The 19,916-nt window shown below is 35.8% G+C and overlaps 3 protein-coding genes across 5 annotated transcripts; 1 reads left to right on the top strand and 2 right to left on the bottom strand.

Annotated features, from left to right (window-relative positions):
* The first annotated feature begins 300 nt into the window (after positions 1–300).
* LOC113237416 (methyltransferase-like protein 5) lies at positions 301–3,976 on the top strand. Its single transcript, XM_026473870.1, has 6 exons — positions 301–558; positions 687–850; positions 1,150–1,341; positions 1,659–1,873; positions 2,162–2,302; positions 3,395–3,976. Exons 1-6 carry the CDS (start codon positions 528–530, stop codon positions 3,546–3,548), a joined length of 897 nt encoding a protein of 298 aa, XP_026329655.1. The 5' UTR covers positions 301–527; the 3' UTR covers positions 3,549–3,976.
* Positions 3,977–4,285: 309 nt separating this feature from the next.
* On the bottom strand, positions 4,286–12,459 carry LOC113237415 (putative aldehyde dehydrogenase family 7 member A1 homolog). Its single transcript, XM_026473869.1, has 8 exons — positions 12,216–12,459; positions 11,371–11,587; positions 9,925–10,142; positions 9,263–9,478; positions 8,203–8,382; positions 6,151–6,333; positions 5,788–5,994; positions 4,286–4,671 (listed from the first exon to the last, which is right to left on the bottom strand). The coding sequence occupies exons 1-8, from the start codon at positions 12,384–12,386 to the stop codon at positions 4,453–4,455; spliced, it is 1,611 nt and encodes a 536-aa protein (XP_026329654.1). The 5' UTR covers positions 12,387–12,459; the 3' UTR covers positions 4,286–4,452.
* Positions 12,460–15,271: 2,812 nt separating this feature from the next.
* On the bottom strand, positions 15,272–18,717 carry LOC113237514 (UPF0545 protein C22orf39 homolog). Of its 3 annotated transcripts, none has more exons than XM_026474017.1 (3): positions 18,624–18,717; positions 16,685–16,849; positions 15,272–15,896 (listed from the first exon to the last, which is right to left on the bottom strand). In XM_026474017.1, exons 1-3 carry the CDS (start codon positions 18,714–18,716, stop codon positions 15,651–15,653), a joined length of 504 nt encoding a protein of 167 aa, XP_026329802.1. In that variant the 5' UTR covers position 18,717; the 3' UTR covers positions 15,272–15,650. The 3 variants fall into 3 exon arrangements, with proteins under 3 accessions (XP_026329802.1, XP_026329800.1, XP_026329803.1); XM_026474015.1 differs by lacking the exon at positions 18,624–18,717 and adding an exon at positions 17,630–17,977; XM_026474018.1 differs by lacking the exon at positions 18,624–18,717 and adding an exon at positions 17,630–17,977 and having other exon boundaries at positions 15,579–15,875.
* Positions 18,718–19,916: the final 1,199 nt, after the last annotated feature.

Below are 19,916 nucleotides of genomic sequence, written 5' to 3' on the forward strand. Positions count from 1 at the left end.
AGGTCACGTTTGAAATAGGAAAAGGCGATTTTAGGCTACTAAAGAAAATGTCTGGGGAATTACAAATTTGATTCAAGCAGAATTGTAGAATTGTTTTCCTTGATTTTTAGGGATTTTATAGCTTGGGCGAATATTGGCTACTTAACACACATAACTTGGCGAATTAACTTCGCAAAAGTCTGGCAACACTGCAGACAAGAGACAAGTTTCTTTTTTTTCGTTTGTAAGGTTGCGGGATATTATTTTTTGGTTTTGTTTTCGGGGCATTGATAACTGAAATATCAGCAAACTTATAAATTAAACGTTTATTTTAAATAACAGTGCCGTCTTCCGTATTAAACATTTACATTTTGCACATGCACATACGTTTTATATAAAGCAAATTATAAATGAATGTTTTTGCTGCGCGTCTGCGCTGCCGAGTTTATTATGATTCTACAGATTTTGTAGCAATTAATTAATATTCAGTTTTTTCAATTGCCTTTTATGTCTGTTATCAAGTCTAAATTAGATTTTGAGAATATTAGATGGCGTTTCCGCAGCCTAATGCTCAGAGAGGTTAGTTTACTGAATGTTAAAATTGCAACAATACTATTGCCTTTGGTGTTGTTAAAAATGATATTCACCAGAAAAGATAGTTTAACGTCATCAGTTGGGCATGAAATTTACAAGTGCGACTATTACAGAACTGACCAATAGAAAGATTCTGGAGGAACTCCAGTTGAAGAAGCAAATGTTACTGAAGCAAGGGCCGGTGCCTCCGTTGACTGCTACTGCGATCAGTTTAACACAACCTAGCCCGGTCAGCCAGTTGCCCATGTGCTCAATTCCACCTCTTACTGCAACTGCTGTAAGTTTAATTAAATATTTACACTTACGTATTTATAAATAAATATTTACACACAATAAATATTTACCTTCAACTTAGGAGTCCCAGCTGTGGGACATTGCATGGGCTAAAATAAGTACTATTGTACACTATTTTGATCCTTTTTGGTGTCTTTGGAACATATTATATATGTGAATTTATTTATATTATTTTGTTACAGGGCTTCCCCCAATTACCTGAGGCAAATATAGTAAACACAAGTCACAGAGCTGCTTTACAACACGCTAACGCCACATCTTGTGGCTACTTTGTCTCCCAAGACTCCTCATTTGGAAACCAGATACTGCCAGTCCTTCCAAGGTTTGACAGCAAGTGAAATGGGGGCTGTGATGAAGCTGAAGATCTTACAGAGTCACCTCCAGGATTTGACTGGATTTACAAAGCCAAAAGTACAACTTGAACAATATGAAACCCCAGCACATATTGCAGCTGCAGCCCTATATACAATCCAGGTACCAAAATAATTGTTCATTATGTACCTTGTGTCTTAAAATAATACCACAAAAAGCAGCATGTTTATGTAAGCTGTATTTATATTGTGTTACACAGACTTAGGTTATATCTGTTTAAAAACAAATTAGACGATAATAATTACATTTGATCACAATCTCACCTGGTAGAAAGTGATTAGGTTGGTACACTTATCTAGAAGATGACAACGCTGTTGCAAGGACAACCTTTGATGTTTATTCCTCACCTCTTTAATGCCATAAAGCAAAACTTTCATTTAAGTTATATAACAAAGTACTCTGTGCTTACTTTATTATAGACACAATTTGAAGCCCTGGAAAACAGACTAGTTTTGGATGCGGGCTGTGGTACAGGCACGCTTTCACTTGGCGCAGCAATGCTTGGTGCAGGTGTAGTTACAGCAGTAGACATTGACGAAGATGCTTTAGAGATCTTTCGAGATAACGTTGACATAAAGGATCTGACAAATATTAATGCTGTACAATGTGATTTTTTGAATGCTGATCTTTGGAGGTAATGTGCATTTCAATTTTTTGATTCTAATTTGAGTTTCTTGTTAAATTTTAATCATTTGTTGCCTGTGGAACTACCAGCAGAACTACTAGTAGTTCAACAGGCAATAATAATCTCCCGTGGAACTACCAGAACGACTAGTAGTTACAAGGGCAATAATAATCTCCCGTGTAACTACCGACAGGCCTAGAAGTATCATGGGTAGTTCAAATGTTTTGTATACTAACCAAGCTTTTGAAGAATATTTATTTTACAACTATGAGTTAAAAGTTATTTCTTTGCCTCCAGATGGGAAAAATATTTTGACACTGTATTGATGAATCCACCATTTGGTACCAAGAACAATGTTGGCATTGACATGAAATTCCTTCAAATGGGCATTCGTCTCAGCTGTGACAGTGTTTACTCTTTACATAAATCGTCCACTAGGTGAGCAACACTTTTGTGCATCTAATTTTCAATTTATCGTTTTGATGGCATACACCGAAAGTGGTCATTACTGCAACAGCGGATAATGTGATGCATACATTGCATACTTACATAATGTATAACACGTTATCGAACAACTGCCTAAACTGCTGTCATACTGCTGTTCTATTGTTGCGATTGCGTCACGCGAATAAGCAAGTATGCAATAGCCAGTGAGAGGACTCTTACGAGAGGAGGAATCTTACGCTTATAATCTTTCAATGCACAACATAAAGTTCTCTATTTCATTTTGTATTATATTGTTATCTATTATCTTATTGTTGTAAGTCACATTCACACACAGAAGCTCCATTCTGCAAAGGCACATGCAATAACCAGAGGACATAAAATCTGTTGGAGCCAGGAAAGTCTTTCAGTATGTCAATGCTGTCGGTCTTGGCTCTGAACTGTAATGAATGGTAATCACAATAAGTCAGTTGATGGCCGCAGTCTTGAGGGGCTGCATATGCCCCAAATGAAACCACCCTAATAATAATAAGAAAATTGTCATATTGTATGCAAAACTATGAAACAACAAATGTTATTCTATGGTTTTGCTGTCAACAGTGTACAATAACATTTGTTGAAAAATCACGTAACAGAATAATTAATTATTAACAAACAGCCATTTTTGCCATATCTAGCATACACTATAATGCTTGCCATTGTGGTGAAAGTATTTGCCAGACATACAGGAAAGGAATGGTATGTCGTGCGTGGAGGCTCCTTTTGTGCACCCCGTTTTTTAACTAGCCATGTGAAGTGCCGCACTAGTGCGGTGCAGACGTGGAGCTCTTGTCTGTGTGATATTATTCAAGGTCACCTGCTTTGTAAACATCATAATTATGGTAAAAACATGACTTATGGTATACAATAGGGAAAACCGTATTTTCGTGTAATAACAATTTTTAGATTATTATATTGTTTCATAGCATTAATAGATGGATCAAAGATGCTTAGTACTACAATCTTAGACAATTAACACACGGTCATGGATACGGTCTTAGTTAATAAATATTTTTCTAATATAGCTTTCTACTATTTTCCCAACAGATCCCACATACAAAAGAAGATCAAAGAGTGGGGTGTAAAGGGCAGTGTAGTAGCAGAGTTACGTTACGACCTTCCAGCGACATACAAGTTCCACCGGCAACAATCTCGCGATATTGCAGTCGACCTCTGGCGGATACACAATTTGCATTTATAGTTACGCTATGTTATCTTACCTACGTTATCTTTATTTACATCCTTTTATTTTACAAAATTTAACAGTTATTTCCTTGATGAAATAAATATTTACCTTAGTTGGAAATAGAGTATAGAAGAGTATACTGGCGTTACTTCATAACGCCAGTCTTTGACATTTATAGAAAAGAAAAGACTGCTAAAATATGGCTAAAATACAACACAATGTTAAAGCAATCATCTCATTGTCTAAATTTGTAAACCTCGGAACCTCCAGTGAATTTCGAGTAGACACAAAAACAGGATTACTAGAAATTATTATATTACAATCTATGATTATACCTTTATTTTATAATTTGAAAAAGGTCTACAAATTATATTTTAAGCGTTAATTGCCAGATATTGTTGAAGCTTGAAGGGTAAAAAAGACATTTCGTCCAAAAACGGAGTTACGTGGTTTTCAAATTTAGCCGACGCGCGACGTCTGTAATATAGAAGTATAATGCCTGTATGTTGCAAATGTTTCATCTCTACTTTTTTAATTCAAATAATTTAATGCGATGTTTCAGAAGTCCGAGAAATGTGGTTCTTGCGAAATTGAATTAGGTTAAAAAAAAAAATTTGAGTGCGCAAATATGAAAAATTAAACATTAATCATTGTATAATTGTAAACAAATATTCGATACGATGACGCGACGTAGAAATCAAAAGAATAAATTATGAAATATAATCTTTTATTTTATTTATAAAGAAATATATCAGTCTTCATTTAGGCATACTAAATTCATCAGACACTATGTTTTTTTAAATCCTGTAAGCATGTTCATACTTTATAAAGGAACATTTAATTTCAGACAGTCTGTCAATCAACCTATATTCGCATTTACACAGAGTGTATGTATGTCTAAAAACATTATACATTATCGTTATTCATCGCCAAACTTAATGTTCTGTGCTAGTTTAATAGCACCTGAATAATTGATAGTGACAGTGGAGCGTCTCATATAGTTTTTCCAAGAGTCTGATCCACACTCGCGACCGCCGCCAGTGGCTTTCTCCCCACCGAAGGCTCCGCCTACTTCCGCGCCGTTTGTCGGGATGTTCACGTTCACAATGCCACAGTCTGAGCCGTGGGGTCCAATCCACTGCGAAACATACGTTTCAGAAAGCAAAACCTTTATTATTGCTATATGCTGTTGACTGTACACATGGCATCATAAAAAAGTAATAATGCACGGCACCGTCTCCTCCAACATGGATGTCATGGAATAGAGCAACAAAATCCGATAAATTTCGATTCTAATTTCGTCTAGTCCTTGAATCGATTTATCACATTGTGTTTATATTCGTGCATTTGAAACGTACTTTTAAAGAGGATTTAATTGTTGCTGTTGAGGTTGGATAAGTTATTCATAGAAACGTACAAAAACTACGGAGTTTTAGGTTTGTACGTTTCGTTTCGCGTTGAAACGACGGTTCGTTTGGCATTGAAAAAGAACAAGTTAAATTTTTTTTGTACCTCATATAAGTAATAAATACCACACACGCACACACAAACACACATTCATACACACACATAGTATTGCTTAGAGTAAACCTATTGATGTTGTTTCTTTTTCTCTTATTTTTGTTGTTTTTTTTTCGTTAAAATTAGTTTATTTTCACCTACTGTATGTATAATAATATTGAATTATTAAATAATATAGAATAACGGGTTTCAAAATTTTATAATTGTTTTTAGGCCTTCGTTGCTTTTAAGCCCGCCTAAGATCTTAGGGACAAGGTGGTGGCTGAAAAACAGCGCTGTGTGCGACAACAACAGTTTCAGGCCGCACAAGCTGTGACACCTCCTTTTGCCCTCTGACATGTTTGGCGTACCGTTTATTGATTGTTTATGTTTTGGCTTAACATGTTATTTATGTCAGTGTCATTGTGGCAATACAGGATATTTGTAAATTGTGCGCGTGTGTGATAAAATGTGAATTATCGGTTTTTGTTCTGACGCTTTCTCAATGAAAACCGAAATCAGTTACAACTTCATAAAAGGAGAAGGTTCTTAATTCGACTGTTTTTTTATGTAACGCGATAACGTTATTTATCGGCATTACATTTTGTGAACCGATTTTGATGATTCTTTTTTTGTTGGAAAGAGGGTACCTCTTGGTAAACTCAAGGGATGAATGACTTTTGTGGTCGGTTTTTTTACTTTTACTCTGTACTGAGATTATGAAATAACAATTTACAAATCTGTTTTGTCTCACCTTGAAGATATTGCCCAAATTTTCTGTAAATAGACTGGAAGACAGTCCCTGCTCAACTTCGTTATTGTATTTGATGCCGGTCTCCATATCGGGAATTTCGATGCAGTACACGATAGGTGCGAAGCATTCCGTCTTCACTAGCGGCGAATCGTGCGCCAAGCCTGTGACGATGGTGGGCTCCACGAAGTAGCCCTCTCGTTGGATAACCTGCACAAAAAGAAGAAAAATACTAACACCTTTAATCCTACCTCCAATCTTATTTTGGCTAGTGAGCCCATGTGAGCCTTTAAAAATATTGAAATTTGTTTTTATCTCTCAGATTTATTTAGTAAAATGCGTCGATTGATATGATCTGGCCCTTACTTTTCCGCCGAACTCGATCTTGCCTCCTTGTTTCACGATTTCAGCTACAGTTTTCTTGTAAGCCTCAACAGCGTTGGGTGTATGCAGAGGGCCAATTAGAGTTTCAGGGAGCAACGGATCGCCGATCTTGCTCACTACACCAGCGAATGCCTTTGTTAACCTCGTTACTACTTCGCTGTATACCTATACAAACAGGAATTGTTAATTACAACTTTTTTTATAAAGCAAACTGATCTCAAAAGTTTGCTTATTCTCTTTAGCTGTGTTCGTTACCGTGAGGTCTTCATCGATAACTGAAACACATGGAAGTCCTCCTCAAAATGTATCATATGAGCCCAAACAGAAGCTGCTGTACTCTGTTGAGGAGTTCCTCTCGTCTGTCTGCTATTTCCATCATCTAATTCATAACATTTTATTTTAATTGGAATTATACCTACGTGCCAACTTTTATTGAAATCGGGAATATACACACAAAATAACACAGACGAATTGAGAAGTTTCTCCTTTTTTGGATCCTCCAATCGTAACATTTCAAATTCATAAAAGACGAGAGGCATCATTATGGTACTTGAACTTCTAACAGATTGACTGCATGTTTGCAGTTAATGCGTGAAGTCGTAATCAACTACATACAGTCGACACCTCGACTGCATGAAGTTGATAACGACTGCATGTAGTTGATAACGACTGCATCAAAGTCAAAGTCAAAGCCAAAGTCAAAGATTATTTATTCCATAGGTAAAATAAATTTACACTTGAAAACGTCACATTTAAGCTACTGCTCGTTCACTACGCTGACCTCCCTGAGAAGAACGAGCAAGAAACTCTAGGGATTGCTCTTTTCAAATAAACTTAAATGCTATGGAATACACTTTGAATCAAATTTATGTGGATTCCGGAGCCATGTCGTCTTTCCATACATCTTTATCTAACACGTAGTCTTCAATTTTGTAATATGATTTTTCGATCAAAATATTTTTAATGTAGTTTTTAAACTTAGGAAATGATAAACTTAATATATGCTCCGGAATCTTATTGTAAAAACGTATACAGTTCCCCATAAAAGAGTTGTTTACCTTGGTTAAACGAAATCGTGGTACCATGAGTTTGGACTTAGCTCTAAGGTTAATATTATGGATATCTTCTTTCTTATTGAAATTATGTATAGTTTTACGGGCATATAAAATATTTGAGTAAATGTACTGTGATGCCACAGTCATGATACCAGTCTCCTTAAACTTTTCTCTGAGAGATACCCGAGAGCCTAGACGGTACACAGAACGAATCGCTTGTTTTTGCAATACAAATATGGTTTGAATATCTGCCGCTTTACCCCACATGAGAATCCCGTAGGACATTATACTATGGAAGTAACTAAAGTAAACTAATGTGGGGACATGAGATTAATAACTGAGTCTATAACTTTAGTTGATATGCCCCAGAGATCTTCAGTTTTTTTAGCATGTATTGAATTAAAAGCTTTTATGATGTCTTGTGGATTAACATGACGAAAATTAAATAAACTGCCACAAACGTTAACATTTTCCTTTAAGAGATCAATAGCAAGTGAAGGGGAGGAATTTAATGATTTTGTAGTGTTCACAGCAATTTCCGAAAAGAACGATTCAAAATCTTGGGCTACTTTATCTTTACATTTTATAAGTTTGCTGTCTAATTCTAAAACTATATCTCTATCGTGTAGTTTAACCCTGCCTGACTCTTTATTTATTATGCTCCAAGTAGTTTTAGATTTATGAAATTGAAGCATGAAGTTGTTAACGACTGCATGAAGTTGATAACGACTGCATGAAGTTGATAACGACTGCATAAGGTTGATAACGCCTTCATGCAGTCATGCAGAAATAATTAAGGTGGGACTACTTCCCTGGACGAACTCTTTCACCAGGAACTCTACTGCTACTATAAAATCCCATGGTTACGGCGGACTGAGCATAAAAAAATAGTTTCAATTCCAAATTGTACCTAGATGGCAATCGCGAAAACCCAAGAATTCGATAGTTTATTATTATACTTATTGTATAAATATTTCACCTTCTTATGGATCATCAGTCTCCTAGTGGTAGTGCATCGTTGTCCAGCTGTACCGGCACAAGCAAACAAAGCGGCGTTTAGGAGTAAGTCCAAGTTTGCATCCTCATTCACGATGATCGCGTTGTTGCCTCCCAATTCGAGGAGGTGGCGTCCGAAGCGCTTTTGAACTTCTACGCCTACCTATAATAATAGAATAAATACTGCATCCTGCGCAAGTAAACAATTTTTTTTTTATAACCCGCTTGTCCATAACAGTTGTAGTGCCGCTTAGAGCTTTTAATCGCAAAGACTTAGGGGCACTGTCACTGCGCCCGTCACCCTGAGACAAGTTGACAAGTCCCATGTTCCTGTAATTTCACTAGCACCCTTATCCTTGAAAACCGGAACATAGTAATGCTGACAATACTGCTTGGCGGCAGAAATAGATAAGGTGGCAGTACAACCCTGGTCGAACTCTTTCACGGGGAGCTCTGCTGCTCCTAAAAACTTAGAACTTAAATCAATCAGTTAAATTTCCAACTTCCCTAATTCGTGTTCAAACTTACTTATAAACCGAGTTAAAGTTAATGGAGTTCTTTGTAAAGGTATGTAATTTTACCTACCTTTTTGTACGGGGGGGGGGGGGGGGGGTTTTTATAGATACCCCTGAGCCCAGGGAGACTCAGGGGTTATGTGGGGACTCTCCCTCCAGGCTGGAGGGCCTACCCCACTAAAACCCCCTCGGGTTTACCTCCCGCCGGTTGAGCCGTGTGGTCGGTGCACATTCACGACGACGCCGCCCGGCCGCCCTAGCTAGCGCCAACGGAGGGGCAGGACAGTTGTCCTCCGACCCGCCCCCCAGACGAGTGAGGCCGTGCAATGCAAGCTCCGGAGTCCCTGTCCAGAGCCTGCTGGCCTCGCTAGGGAATCAGGCGAGCAGCGAACTGCCTTCGCCTTCTCTCCACTTAGAACTTAAATCAATCCGTTAAATTTCCAACTTCCCTAGTTCGTGTTCAAACTTACTTATAAACCGAGTTAAAAGTTAATGGAGTTCTTTGTAGAGGTATGTAACTTTACCTACCTGCTGTCCAACAGCAGTACTGCCTGTGAAAGACACGAGTTTCATCCTTGGGTCTTTGACTAGTTTTTCTCCAATATCCTTGTCACCCACGCATAGCGAAGCGATGGCTGGAGAAACGTTGTTCTTCTTCAGCACACTCTCGACAATTTTTGTAACAGCTACTGCTACCAAAGACGTTGTCTCTGACGGCTTCCATACACTTGAATCTCCACATACCTCAAGATTAAAAATATATATTAAAGATAGTTTGTTTTGTCGACTAGAGGTAGGTACTGATTAGATAAACACCAATTAATAGGCGGTGAATGATTTAAATATCTACAACAAAGAAATCACTGAAATTTCCATACTTGCTTCCTTTGTATGTTATAATAATAACATAACGCAGACACTCGTAGCCCCGCACTTGGGAAACCCTGTATCGCGGGTGCCATTGGGCACACGCATAGACAACCAAATTACACCCAAACTCACGAGAGAAATAAATTAATTTTAGCCGTACAAATATTTCTCAGGGCCCGGGAATCGAACTCGGGATCTCTGTGTGGCAGTCCAGCATGATAATTGTTCGACGACGGAGGCAGTTAGGCAATGTTACAGAGATTAAGGTAAAATGAATAGGTATGACAAGCTTACGACATTCATAGTACGTTAAAACTAACCATGGCTATAGCACTGTTCCATCCGAACACAGCGACAGGGAAGTTAAATGCTGTGATGATACCAATGGTACCGAGAGGGTTCCATTTCTCCAGCAACACGTGCCCTGGTCGTTCAGACGGGAAAATGGTTCCAGGTAGACTACGTGATAGCCCGAGAGCCAGATCGCATACGTGAATGTACTCCACAACTTCACCAATCGCTTCGGGTAGAATTTTCCCTGGGTATCAGAAAGTTCACCGAATAACATTGAGGAGTCAATGATCAATAGAATTCAGAGATAGTATACTTATCTATTTCAAGAGTTATTTAAAGAGTTGTTTAAGTATGGTTTCGTTCATTACAAAGATTTACAAAATAACCTTTTCCTATGAACCTTCGAGCCGGATAGTTGAACCTATTCTCAACGATGGAATTTGAGATCAAACGCGTAAACAAGTGATGCATTACAAAACCATTTTAAGATTTGTGCAATTTGAAATGGTTTTAAAAAAAACATGATTATTTTATAATGTGCGTAGAAACAAAATACTTAGTATTAGAACGTTATTTTTTTAAACATCCTATGTAATAAAAAAAAAATTAAAAATCAGCTTTTGATCGAAAAATTATATAGGTACATACTTAGGTAAAATGATTCTTAAAAGTAAAATTGATTAACGTGTATACAAGGATATTTTATCATAATATTTTTTTCTCTTAATTTCGAAAGTAGTACTTGTTAACAAACGAACTAGAAAAAGTGTTGGTGATGGATTTGTGAAATAATAAATATAAAAAATAAACTACGATTTAAGCGTGAATATAAAAAAAAAACATTTTTGCCTTTTCATATTTCCTTAATCGAGGAGTTTGATACCTGTAAATCTAAATATCTGAATTTCGGAATAAATATAGTTGGTCATATTTAGTGGGTATTGTTATAATTAATATTATTTTTGTAGCAATAACTTAGGTAATTATTTTTTATATTACTTACCTACATTACACTACTTACATTATTTGCTTTATATATTACATTTTTACTTGATACATATACATATAGTTTTTGAGTTAGGTATGTGTATTTGCGTGTGATGCACTTTGCTGACATTACTGGCAGAAAACGAAACCAGCACTGTCTGACTTCTCACAGTCTACAGTATTTATGCTGATTTAGGGTACTTTCAGCACAAACTGTAGTCTTACATCAAATTTTGTTAGTTCTCACTTCTCACAGTATTTATTTGTTTTTCTCACAGTATGTGTTTTATATAAATGTGTATTAAATTAATGTTTTATGCTCTATGTGCGTTTGTGTTATAGGTATACTTTGTGAAATGTTTTGTTTCTGTTTGTATTTGTGCTGAATAAACGTCTTATCTATCTATGTATGAGAAGTCAATTTTACAGTGACAATAGTACCTTTACATTTTTGCTCGCAAATTTCGTCTCAGAGTGTTACTTACCCATTTCTAACGATACCAATTTCCCCAAAGGATCCAATTTGTCTCTAAGGGCGTCTCCTATCTGTCGAACAATTTCTCCTCTGACCGGAGCAGGTAGCTCAGCCCACTCGTGCCAGGCTTGCTCTGCTGCTGTGACACAAGCTTCATAGTCGGAGGGACTGGCTGCTTGCACTTCTGCTATAACCTTGCCGTGCGCTGGACTATATGACTGGATCGTCTATTGCAAGAATAAATATGTATATGGTATAATTACGCGTATGTACAGAAATTTTGCTAGTCGACTACTGTACACATAAATAAAATAGTCATCATTAGTTCAGCCGAAAGATATTCACTTCTGAACATAAGTCTCTCCCAAAGATAAGTGCAATGACCGGTCTTACGCTGCTTGAATCCAGCGGGTTCCCGCAAACTTCACTAGATCATCGGCCCACCTTACAGGTGGTCTGCCCACGTTGCTTCTTCCGATACGCGGTCGCCATTCGAGAACTCTTTTGCCCCATCGGCTATTCTATTCTCCGATCAATGTTCTCCGCTTACTGCCCAATTAAAATAAAAGCTGTATTATTCTTGCTTATATGACATAGGTACTGTAATAGCTACCTACTTAAATATTAGGACGTTCTATCTGTAGTAAAAGAAAACAAAAACAGTATCTACTTATTGCATTCTGGAAAAGCAAATGCGATCGTATGAACAAATAACACATGAAGAACATGAAGTCGAGCACAAGGACATACCTACTGTGTAATAATGAATTCCAAAAACACGCCTCACTTTTGTACAAATGCATCCATTCGAATTCTGTGTAAACTACGTTGAAATTGATTTCAATTACTTCTTACCTGGCCGTTCGCCTCCCACTTTCCGTTGAACACACCAACATTCCTGTCTTTCAATCCCAACTCAGATAAAAAGGAGTATTTGGGATCGTTAATAAGAAAAGAAGCACTGCGAGCCATTGATATTCTTATTAACCTGAGAGACAACACACGTTGACACAGTACGCGACTCATCTGTAACACAACTTTCAACCGCCGCTGACTATATTAAAGTAGTAGTAGATACTACGCCGGCCGGAGTAAACACATTTATCGTATTTGTGAACAATTAAAAGGCAAAAGCGCTATCGCTATGATAACTCAGTTGCTAGGTCAAGACCTTATCTGGTATTGAATTCATAACAATTAACAATATAAAATGTAGAAATATTACGTGTTATTGGCGAAGGGGAGTGGTATTCAATTCATAACAATATAAAATGTAGTAATATTAAGTGTCCTTGCGAAAAGGAGTGACAAATTTAACGACTATATTTATCCATAAAAGTACCTCATGGATAAATAATAAACAGGCCATTAACGATGCTTCTTACATCCTGTTTCATCAATAACTTTATCGAATTTAAATAATTACTTAGTCTCACACAGTCTCTAAATCCTAAAGAAAATACTGGAGTTAGTCATGTCAATTTCAGATTTCGGTTTCGAGTAGGTAAAGAGACATTATTTAAACTTTAAAAAAAGCCGACCACAAAAGTCAATCATCCTCTAGTTTGCCACCCTTACAGGTGGAATATTTTCTTCAAATTTAAATGGGTCCACTACTAAGATACCCTATTTCAAACAAAAGAATCATCAAAATCGGTTCACAAATGTTGTAGTTTTCTCGTAACATACATACAAAAAAGCATACAGTCGAATTGAGAACCTCCCCTTTTTTTTGAAGTCGGTTAATTAATAGCTTGAAAAAAATATAGCTGAACTTTACGGTCTTTCCATTATAGCAATTGATTGTATAGTTTTTAATTGTTCCCTATTTAGGATGTGTTCTTAGTAAACGTATTGATAATGGTGTGTTTTCTATAAAACAAAGCCGCATAAGCAAAGCACATTAACATAAACAATTATTTTATATGTATTATTATTGCTTTATATTATTATTCTTATATACATGAAGATCGTATAATAGAGCTAAAATGGAGCTGGACAGGACATATTGCGTGACGTGGTGATGACAGTTGGGCAACCGAATGGTGGGCAAGAAGCGCTAAAGAAACGTGCGAGATCCTGTGGCGAGATAACTAGATAACGTCGTTAGTAGCAGGACATAGATGGGTGAGATTAGCTTAGATTCGCGGTGGTTGGTACAATCTACGGGACGCTAATGATGGCGTAGATGGCCCTGATCTGGACCTACTTAATTGGTTAAATGGTAAACCCTATATATAGGTAACTCAAGATAGAATCGAGACGGTCGGTTCTTCATGATACCAATGTCAACGGTACGGTGCAATCAAGGCCTACCGTTAGCATGGTTGTACCTCAGGGTTCAATTGTAGGTCCATTTCTGTTTTTAAATTAATTACGTACCTAGTTTCAAGGAGGTGTCTATAGAGCATGAGATAGCATTGTTTGCTGATAGCACTAATAAAAAGGCATCAATGTGCCTATGACGACGCGACGTGAACATTGATTAATAATGTATGATGACCTCGGTGGCCCAACAGTGTGCACTGGGGGCGCTGGATGTAGTCGCTGGTTCGATTTCCGGTAGAACCAATATGAGAAATGAACTTTTCGAAATTTGTTCTGGTCTGGGTGCTCTGGATGAGTGAATTCTGTTGCTTTGGTACTCATAGTACTGGGAATTTCCTAGATTGAGACCAAACACCTAATTGGTGTGGTTGTCTGGCACATTAAGAAAAAAAAATCAAAGGCAGCAAGTACCTAGGTAGGTGGTAGATTGATTTACATTAAACTTTAGAAAAAACAAATTGTGGAAGACTTCGATCGGTACTTATAATATTAAACGTATAGTTACCGTCATCACACTTAGAATATATGTACATACATGTTACTATAAATTGCAATGCAGTCTACAAAAACTAAGTTGTCGCGACGATTCGGTTCTGCAGTGTAGGTACGCAATAAAAAAAGCGAAACTTTTAGACATAAAAACAGTTACATAGGCTTATTTTACTTACTTTTACTGTTTGACAACGTACGCTCGGTTTTGGTTTCGGGAAATGCCGCCAACATTTAGTTATATTTATCCTGCAGAAGCATGCCGTTAGGGTAATTTACGAACCAGAACGTAAATAAAAGATAAGTTGGTAACTTTCTCACTCCAATGTCCCAGAAAATTTATGAAAACGTAATTCATGTTAAGAAGACTAGTAGTACCCATAGATCATACATGGTAGTACCTTTTGTAAAATAGTGATAGACAAATTATATCTATATTTTCTAACAAACAAAAACAAACAATCGTTGTCACGTATTCATTTGGAGTCAATATAAGTTATAAAATTTCTGTTGACATTCAAAATTTGTTATTTTAGCTATTTATGAGGTAAACCTCGTAAATGAAATAAACTATCGGTAAAAAAAAATTATAGGTACATATTACAGCTACTGCATACTTTCTTGGATTATAAAAATCAATGGGAGTGATACATTTAACACTTTGAGGCTGCTTCTACAACAAAACAATTACAATTTTTAAAAAATTGCATTTGATTTGTTCACTTTTATGAATCTCTATTAAACTATTTACAAAAAGCAACTCCTACGAGTTTCTTTTTCTCAAAGTGTACGTTGCTTATGACTGATTAATCAAATTATGTATAAATAATAGTGTTTTATCATTTTGATTTAAGCACTTATACTTTTTTTTGAGTTTATTGAATGTCACGATGTTTAACCACCATGATATTCAATTATTTTTGTGAAATGACTCCACTAGTTTATTATAATTAAGATCGAACATACAAAAAAAGCGTTGGATCCGGTAGGATACGAACCAACGTCTTCCAGCAAACCGTGACAGGCGCTATTATTATACAGGATCTTACGAATTGTTTTAAGTGCTTTGTTTTTGGTTTTTAACTACTCATTTGCCGTAGCGCCATCTGTGAGAATTCTATGAAAGCATATACTTTGTCAACGCTGAAATAAACAATTTTGAATTTTAAAAGTATGCTTGTTAAATATATGGATTTAGTTGCTGCTTATCGGTATTCTGCAGGTTATTTGACGGGAGTGTGCGATGGAATTGCACGATTTATTTCGATTCCGCCTTCACTTTTCCCATCATCCGGGGAATAGACGCAGGCTGGGGTTCCACACCTATTATTGTGGACATTCCAAAATTTCGTACGAAACGTACTACGTTATAAAATAAAACAAAATATACTTTAAAATCAGAACCTCACTCTGATTTCACAATGTAATAAAAAAACGTTTTGTAACTAAATCTAATTTATCAAACATCATAAATCACATAATGCTACAAAAACTACGCTCATCAACATCATCTTTGCCTTCTTTTAAGTCCTTAGCTTTTTGTGCGAGGTATGTGTTTTCGTCTCTTGTGACTAACCACTCTGGCAGAGGTTTATTCCAGTCTGATGGGGGCTCCGATCGTTTTTTCCAAGTGTCATTTTGATAATGTGCCCTTAGCCGCTCATATCGTCGCTGTCTTTCACTTTTTACTAGCGCTTCCTGAATAACGTAATAAGTAACCAATAGCTTTTAATTAATAGTGTTTTTAAATACGCATCTTGACAACTCACACACGAGCTTGACAAGTTTACAGTGAAAATCAATAAAAAAATGTTTAAGTAACAATGTGTCATGCTTCTGATGAACATGAGCAGAATGCCCATTTAGATACTTCAGATTGAATAAATAAATACACACAAAAACCTATTTGCGCATCTCCCTTAGAGTAGCGTGTTTTTGACCATTTTATTTATATTATATTATTATTTATTTCTTTCTATCGCTTAATAATTTCACTAAGACAAATTTTTATTTTATCAATCTGTGTACAGTGTTTTGTATTATAGTCTTAATTAAATATTTAGTCAACTGTATTTGTAATTGTAAAATAATTACACTCTGTTCATGTAACTTTAAAATAAAAGAGCACACTAAGAACTTGCATAGCCTCTGAGGATGACTGTTCAGTAACAGTAAACAGGTCCATTAAATTGAAATTAAACTTAAAAAGTCTATTAACTTTTATAACCAATTCATAACAGTTCAACAAGGGTAACAGTATTTTACCTGTAAAATCAGAAGATGCATAACGTGAGTTTGGAGATAATATTATGAGTATCCTCATCTTCATCGATCTATTTATACGTCCCACTGTTGGGCACAAGTCTCGGCAAGGATTTAGGCCATAGTCTTGCCAGCTTGCCGTTTACGAGGGTTTTCAACTTTGTTTGATGTGCAGGTTTCATAACAATGTTTTCCTTCACCAATTCCATATGTGCGTGTGTGGAGGATAAAAAATATATACTTACTGCAGCTTTCAAATCATTGTCATCAACCCATTTACAACAGTTGTTATAATCATGTTTCCACTGGTTGCAGTCAAGGGACTGACCATATATGAAGTACTGATGGAATCTACCTCGGAAGCTTGTACACTCTTTGTACTCATCTTTGTAGAGATCGCAATCTCTGATCTGTGGAAAAGGCAAGTATTTAAAAAAAATTTCAATTTTCAAAATTCTTTGATGAAAGTTGTACCTTATACCTTGTGAATACCTTTCGAATTTGTATTGTTCAATATGCCTTTATTACAGATCCCTTTTTATGTGTAGTAGTGTCAGTTCTACTCAAAGTGTTAAGTTACTTTAGGAATGATTATGAAGTATGCTGCCCTGCTTACAATGTTAACAGTAAGTATGTTTGTAATGCATATAGACTTACCATACTTATAGTAAGCATGGCAGTACACATGTGTGTACTTCATGCATAAGACACCTACCATGATATAATTTGTGCGTTATTTAAACATACCACGAGTATAAACACTTATAGGCATTAAAATCTGGCAGTTAATAGGATAGCATTAATTGCTGAAATTATTTTGATAATAATGGAGCTAGGATCATTATATTAACACATATTGCCAAGAATTTTTATATGATTCTTTATAAGTCCCACATTACTTTAGGAAACTAAATTTAAGTGTGAAAAGATAAAAAATTGGCTTCCAAATTTACTTGTTTAGTTAGTTGTCCAATTTTATTACTCGTGAGTATGCAATTATAATAATATATTTACTCGTGAATGACTTGATATCATCTTCTTCTTTTAAATGTTATGGCTCCATCGAAATAAGCAATGATTTTGCCAATGTCAAGTAAAAATAACTATGTACGGTAGTTTAATATTATTATAAAAATTATACAAAAAAAATGGATAAATAAATTTAATAATAGAAGTTGATACAAACTAACCAGCCATTTATCTTCTGGTTCAATATCAGTAGGAGCGGTCTCATCGACTCGTTCGCTTTGGTCTACTATTTCTGATTTTGCAGCCGTTGCTTTCTCCGACATAATTTAATGTAAATTATGATAAATTAGAGTAGAGATTATATTTTATGTCCCAGTGATGTGACATAACCTCTACTTTACATAACCTCACATAGATACAGTAATGTAATGTAGATAGAGAATTTTCGATAGATGTAGATAGTAGTAGAATGCAGATAGAAAATTCTATCAATAAAAGATATAATTTTAAAATAAGACAGGTAAATAATATTTTTTTTTTAATTCATGATCACGCCGTGCTGGCTGAAGCGGCTGATCAATTTATGACATTGATTGTTTGATGACAATCAGCTGTTCTGTGTTCCTGTTAGTAATTTGTAACCTGATTGCCAATAAAAAAATTTAGGTTCTTGTTCATTAAAATTAAATGGTATATATATATTATTCCGTGTATGTATTTCGTGTAACGTATATATTATAAATCATAGTGTTCCTTACAATTTCTTTTTGTGTGCCTCTTGTCCGGCTCCTTATCTTTTATTTTGACGTTTTCACAAAGTTTAAAAAGTATTATTATATATTATTTCCATAATATTTGATAGAAAAACGTGCGAAATCTCAGAAAGTTAAGTTTGCATGAAAAATTGAAAATGTATTGTGCATAGTGCAAAAAAGGTAGGGGTGTAGTTTCCTTTATTTTTTCCATCCTCTAAGGATCGTATTCCAGAACTATACTCAATGCTCAAGTCAGGACATGAGTATGATTTCAAGCACTGGAAATACGACTCTAATGGCAAGGACTTGAGTATGATTTCTAGTGCTTTAAATCATACTCATGTCGTAACTTGAGCAATGAGTAGAGTTCTGGAATACAATCCTAAGCATGCAGTGCTTAGAGGATAGAAAAAAAATGATATGTTTTTAGCTTAGAGGATGGAAAAACAAATTTACCCACCTCTAATATACACGCTGTCATCACTGTCACTGGCTTCAAATGTGACATTTCACGATGAAACGAACAAATTCTCTTTTCAGTTTTGACAAACATAATTATCCTGAAATCTCAAGAAGCAAGATAATATTTGGACGGTAAACTACAGGACATTGGCGAAATCGCCATTATTTTGTATATTTTTTATAATAATATTAAACTACCGTACATAGTTATTTTTACTTGACATTGGCAAAATCATGGATTATTTCGATGGGGCCATAACGTTTAAAAGAAGAAGAAAATATTTATTTGGAAGAATTATCAAAAATTTGCAACTCAGTGGAAATTGCATGTGGCCAAAGGCTAGTGCCAAACTATAAGAGAAAAAAAAAACCAATCAAGTTGTAAAGTGGTGAAAAAAAACGCGGGAAAATTCGATTCTGGCGGTCGTGTTTTCGAGTTTTTATTACTGAATAATTAAGTTATATGTGATCAGACGACTTATTTTGTTTTATATTGTATATAAATAGTTATTTAGTTTGTGTATATAGTTACTTACTGTAGTTCTTCTGTGTAGGTAAGTTTTTTATTAACTTTTGTTATAGGGGAGAAACCTCCCGACGACCCGGGACGTTGTGTACCTCATGTACGATAACATTTGTATAGGGGAGAAAAATGTGATGGATACAGATAACAATATTCCTTTACTCGACAGGAAACGTTCCAAATCTTGCAATGTTATAATTATTGTTGAATGGTCGTAACTACAAATAAGATATTTATTTTGGAGAATTTAAATCACGTAAAATATATTCAATTGCTTCAGACACTGACGTGAGCAGAGATAAGAGAAAGATAGAACATAGACAAAAAGTAAACTGTTAATGCTGTTCCATCACTCCTCCTCACTAAGGGTCGAGGCCAAGGTTCTTAATAATCTTTATTAGACTGGGACCTGGTAAAGCCTTAGTGAACATATCAGCTTCTAATTCATCGGTTCTTTTATATTGCAGCTTAATGAAACCTTCAGACACCTTTTCTTTAATAAAGTGTCTTCTTATTTGAATATGTTTCGAACGTTTGTCCACAATCGGATTTCTTGCTAACTGTTGTGCTGCCTGATTGTCATTATATAAGACCATGACCTTTTGATCAATTCCAAGATTTTCACACAATTGTAGTAAGTACATGGCTTCCTTAGCTGCTTCGGTCAATGCCATATATTCATTCTCTGCGGTTGAGAGAGCCACAGTTCGTTGTTTCTTAGATTCCCAGCTTACAATACCACTGGCATATGTAAAACAGTACCCACTA

Source organism: Hyposmocoma kahamanoa, unplaced genomic scaffold (assembly GCF_003589595.1).
Source record: "Hyposmocoma kahamanoa isolate Upper Pololo Valley unplaced genomic scaffold, ASM358959v1 93, whole genome shotgun sequence".
In the NCBI taxonomy this organism is placed as follows: domain Eukaryota; kingdom Metazoa; phylum Arthropoda; class Insecta; order Lepidoptera; family Cosmopterigidae; genus Hyposmocoma; species Hyposmocoma kahamanoa.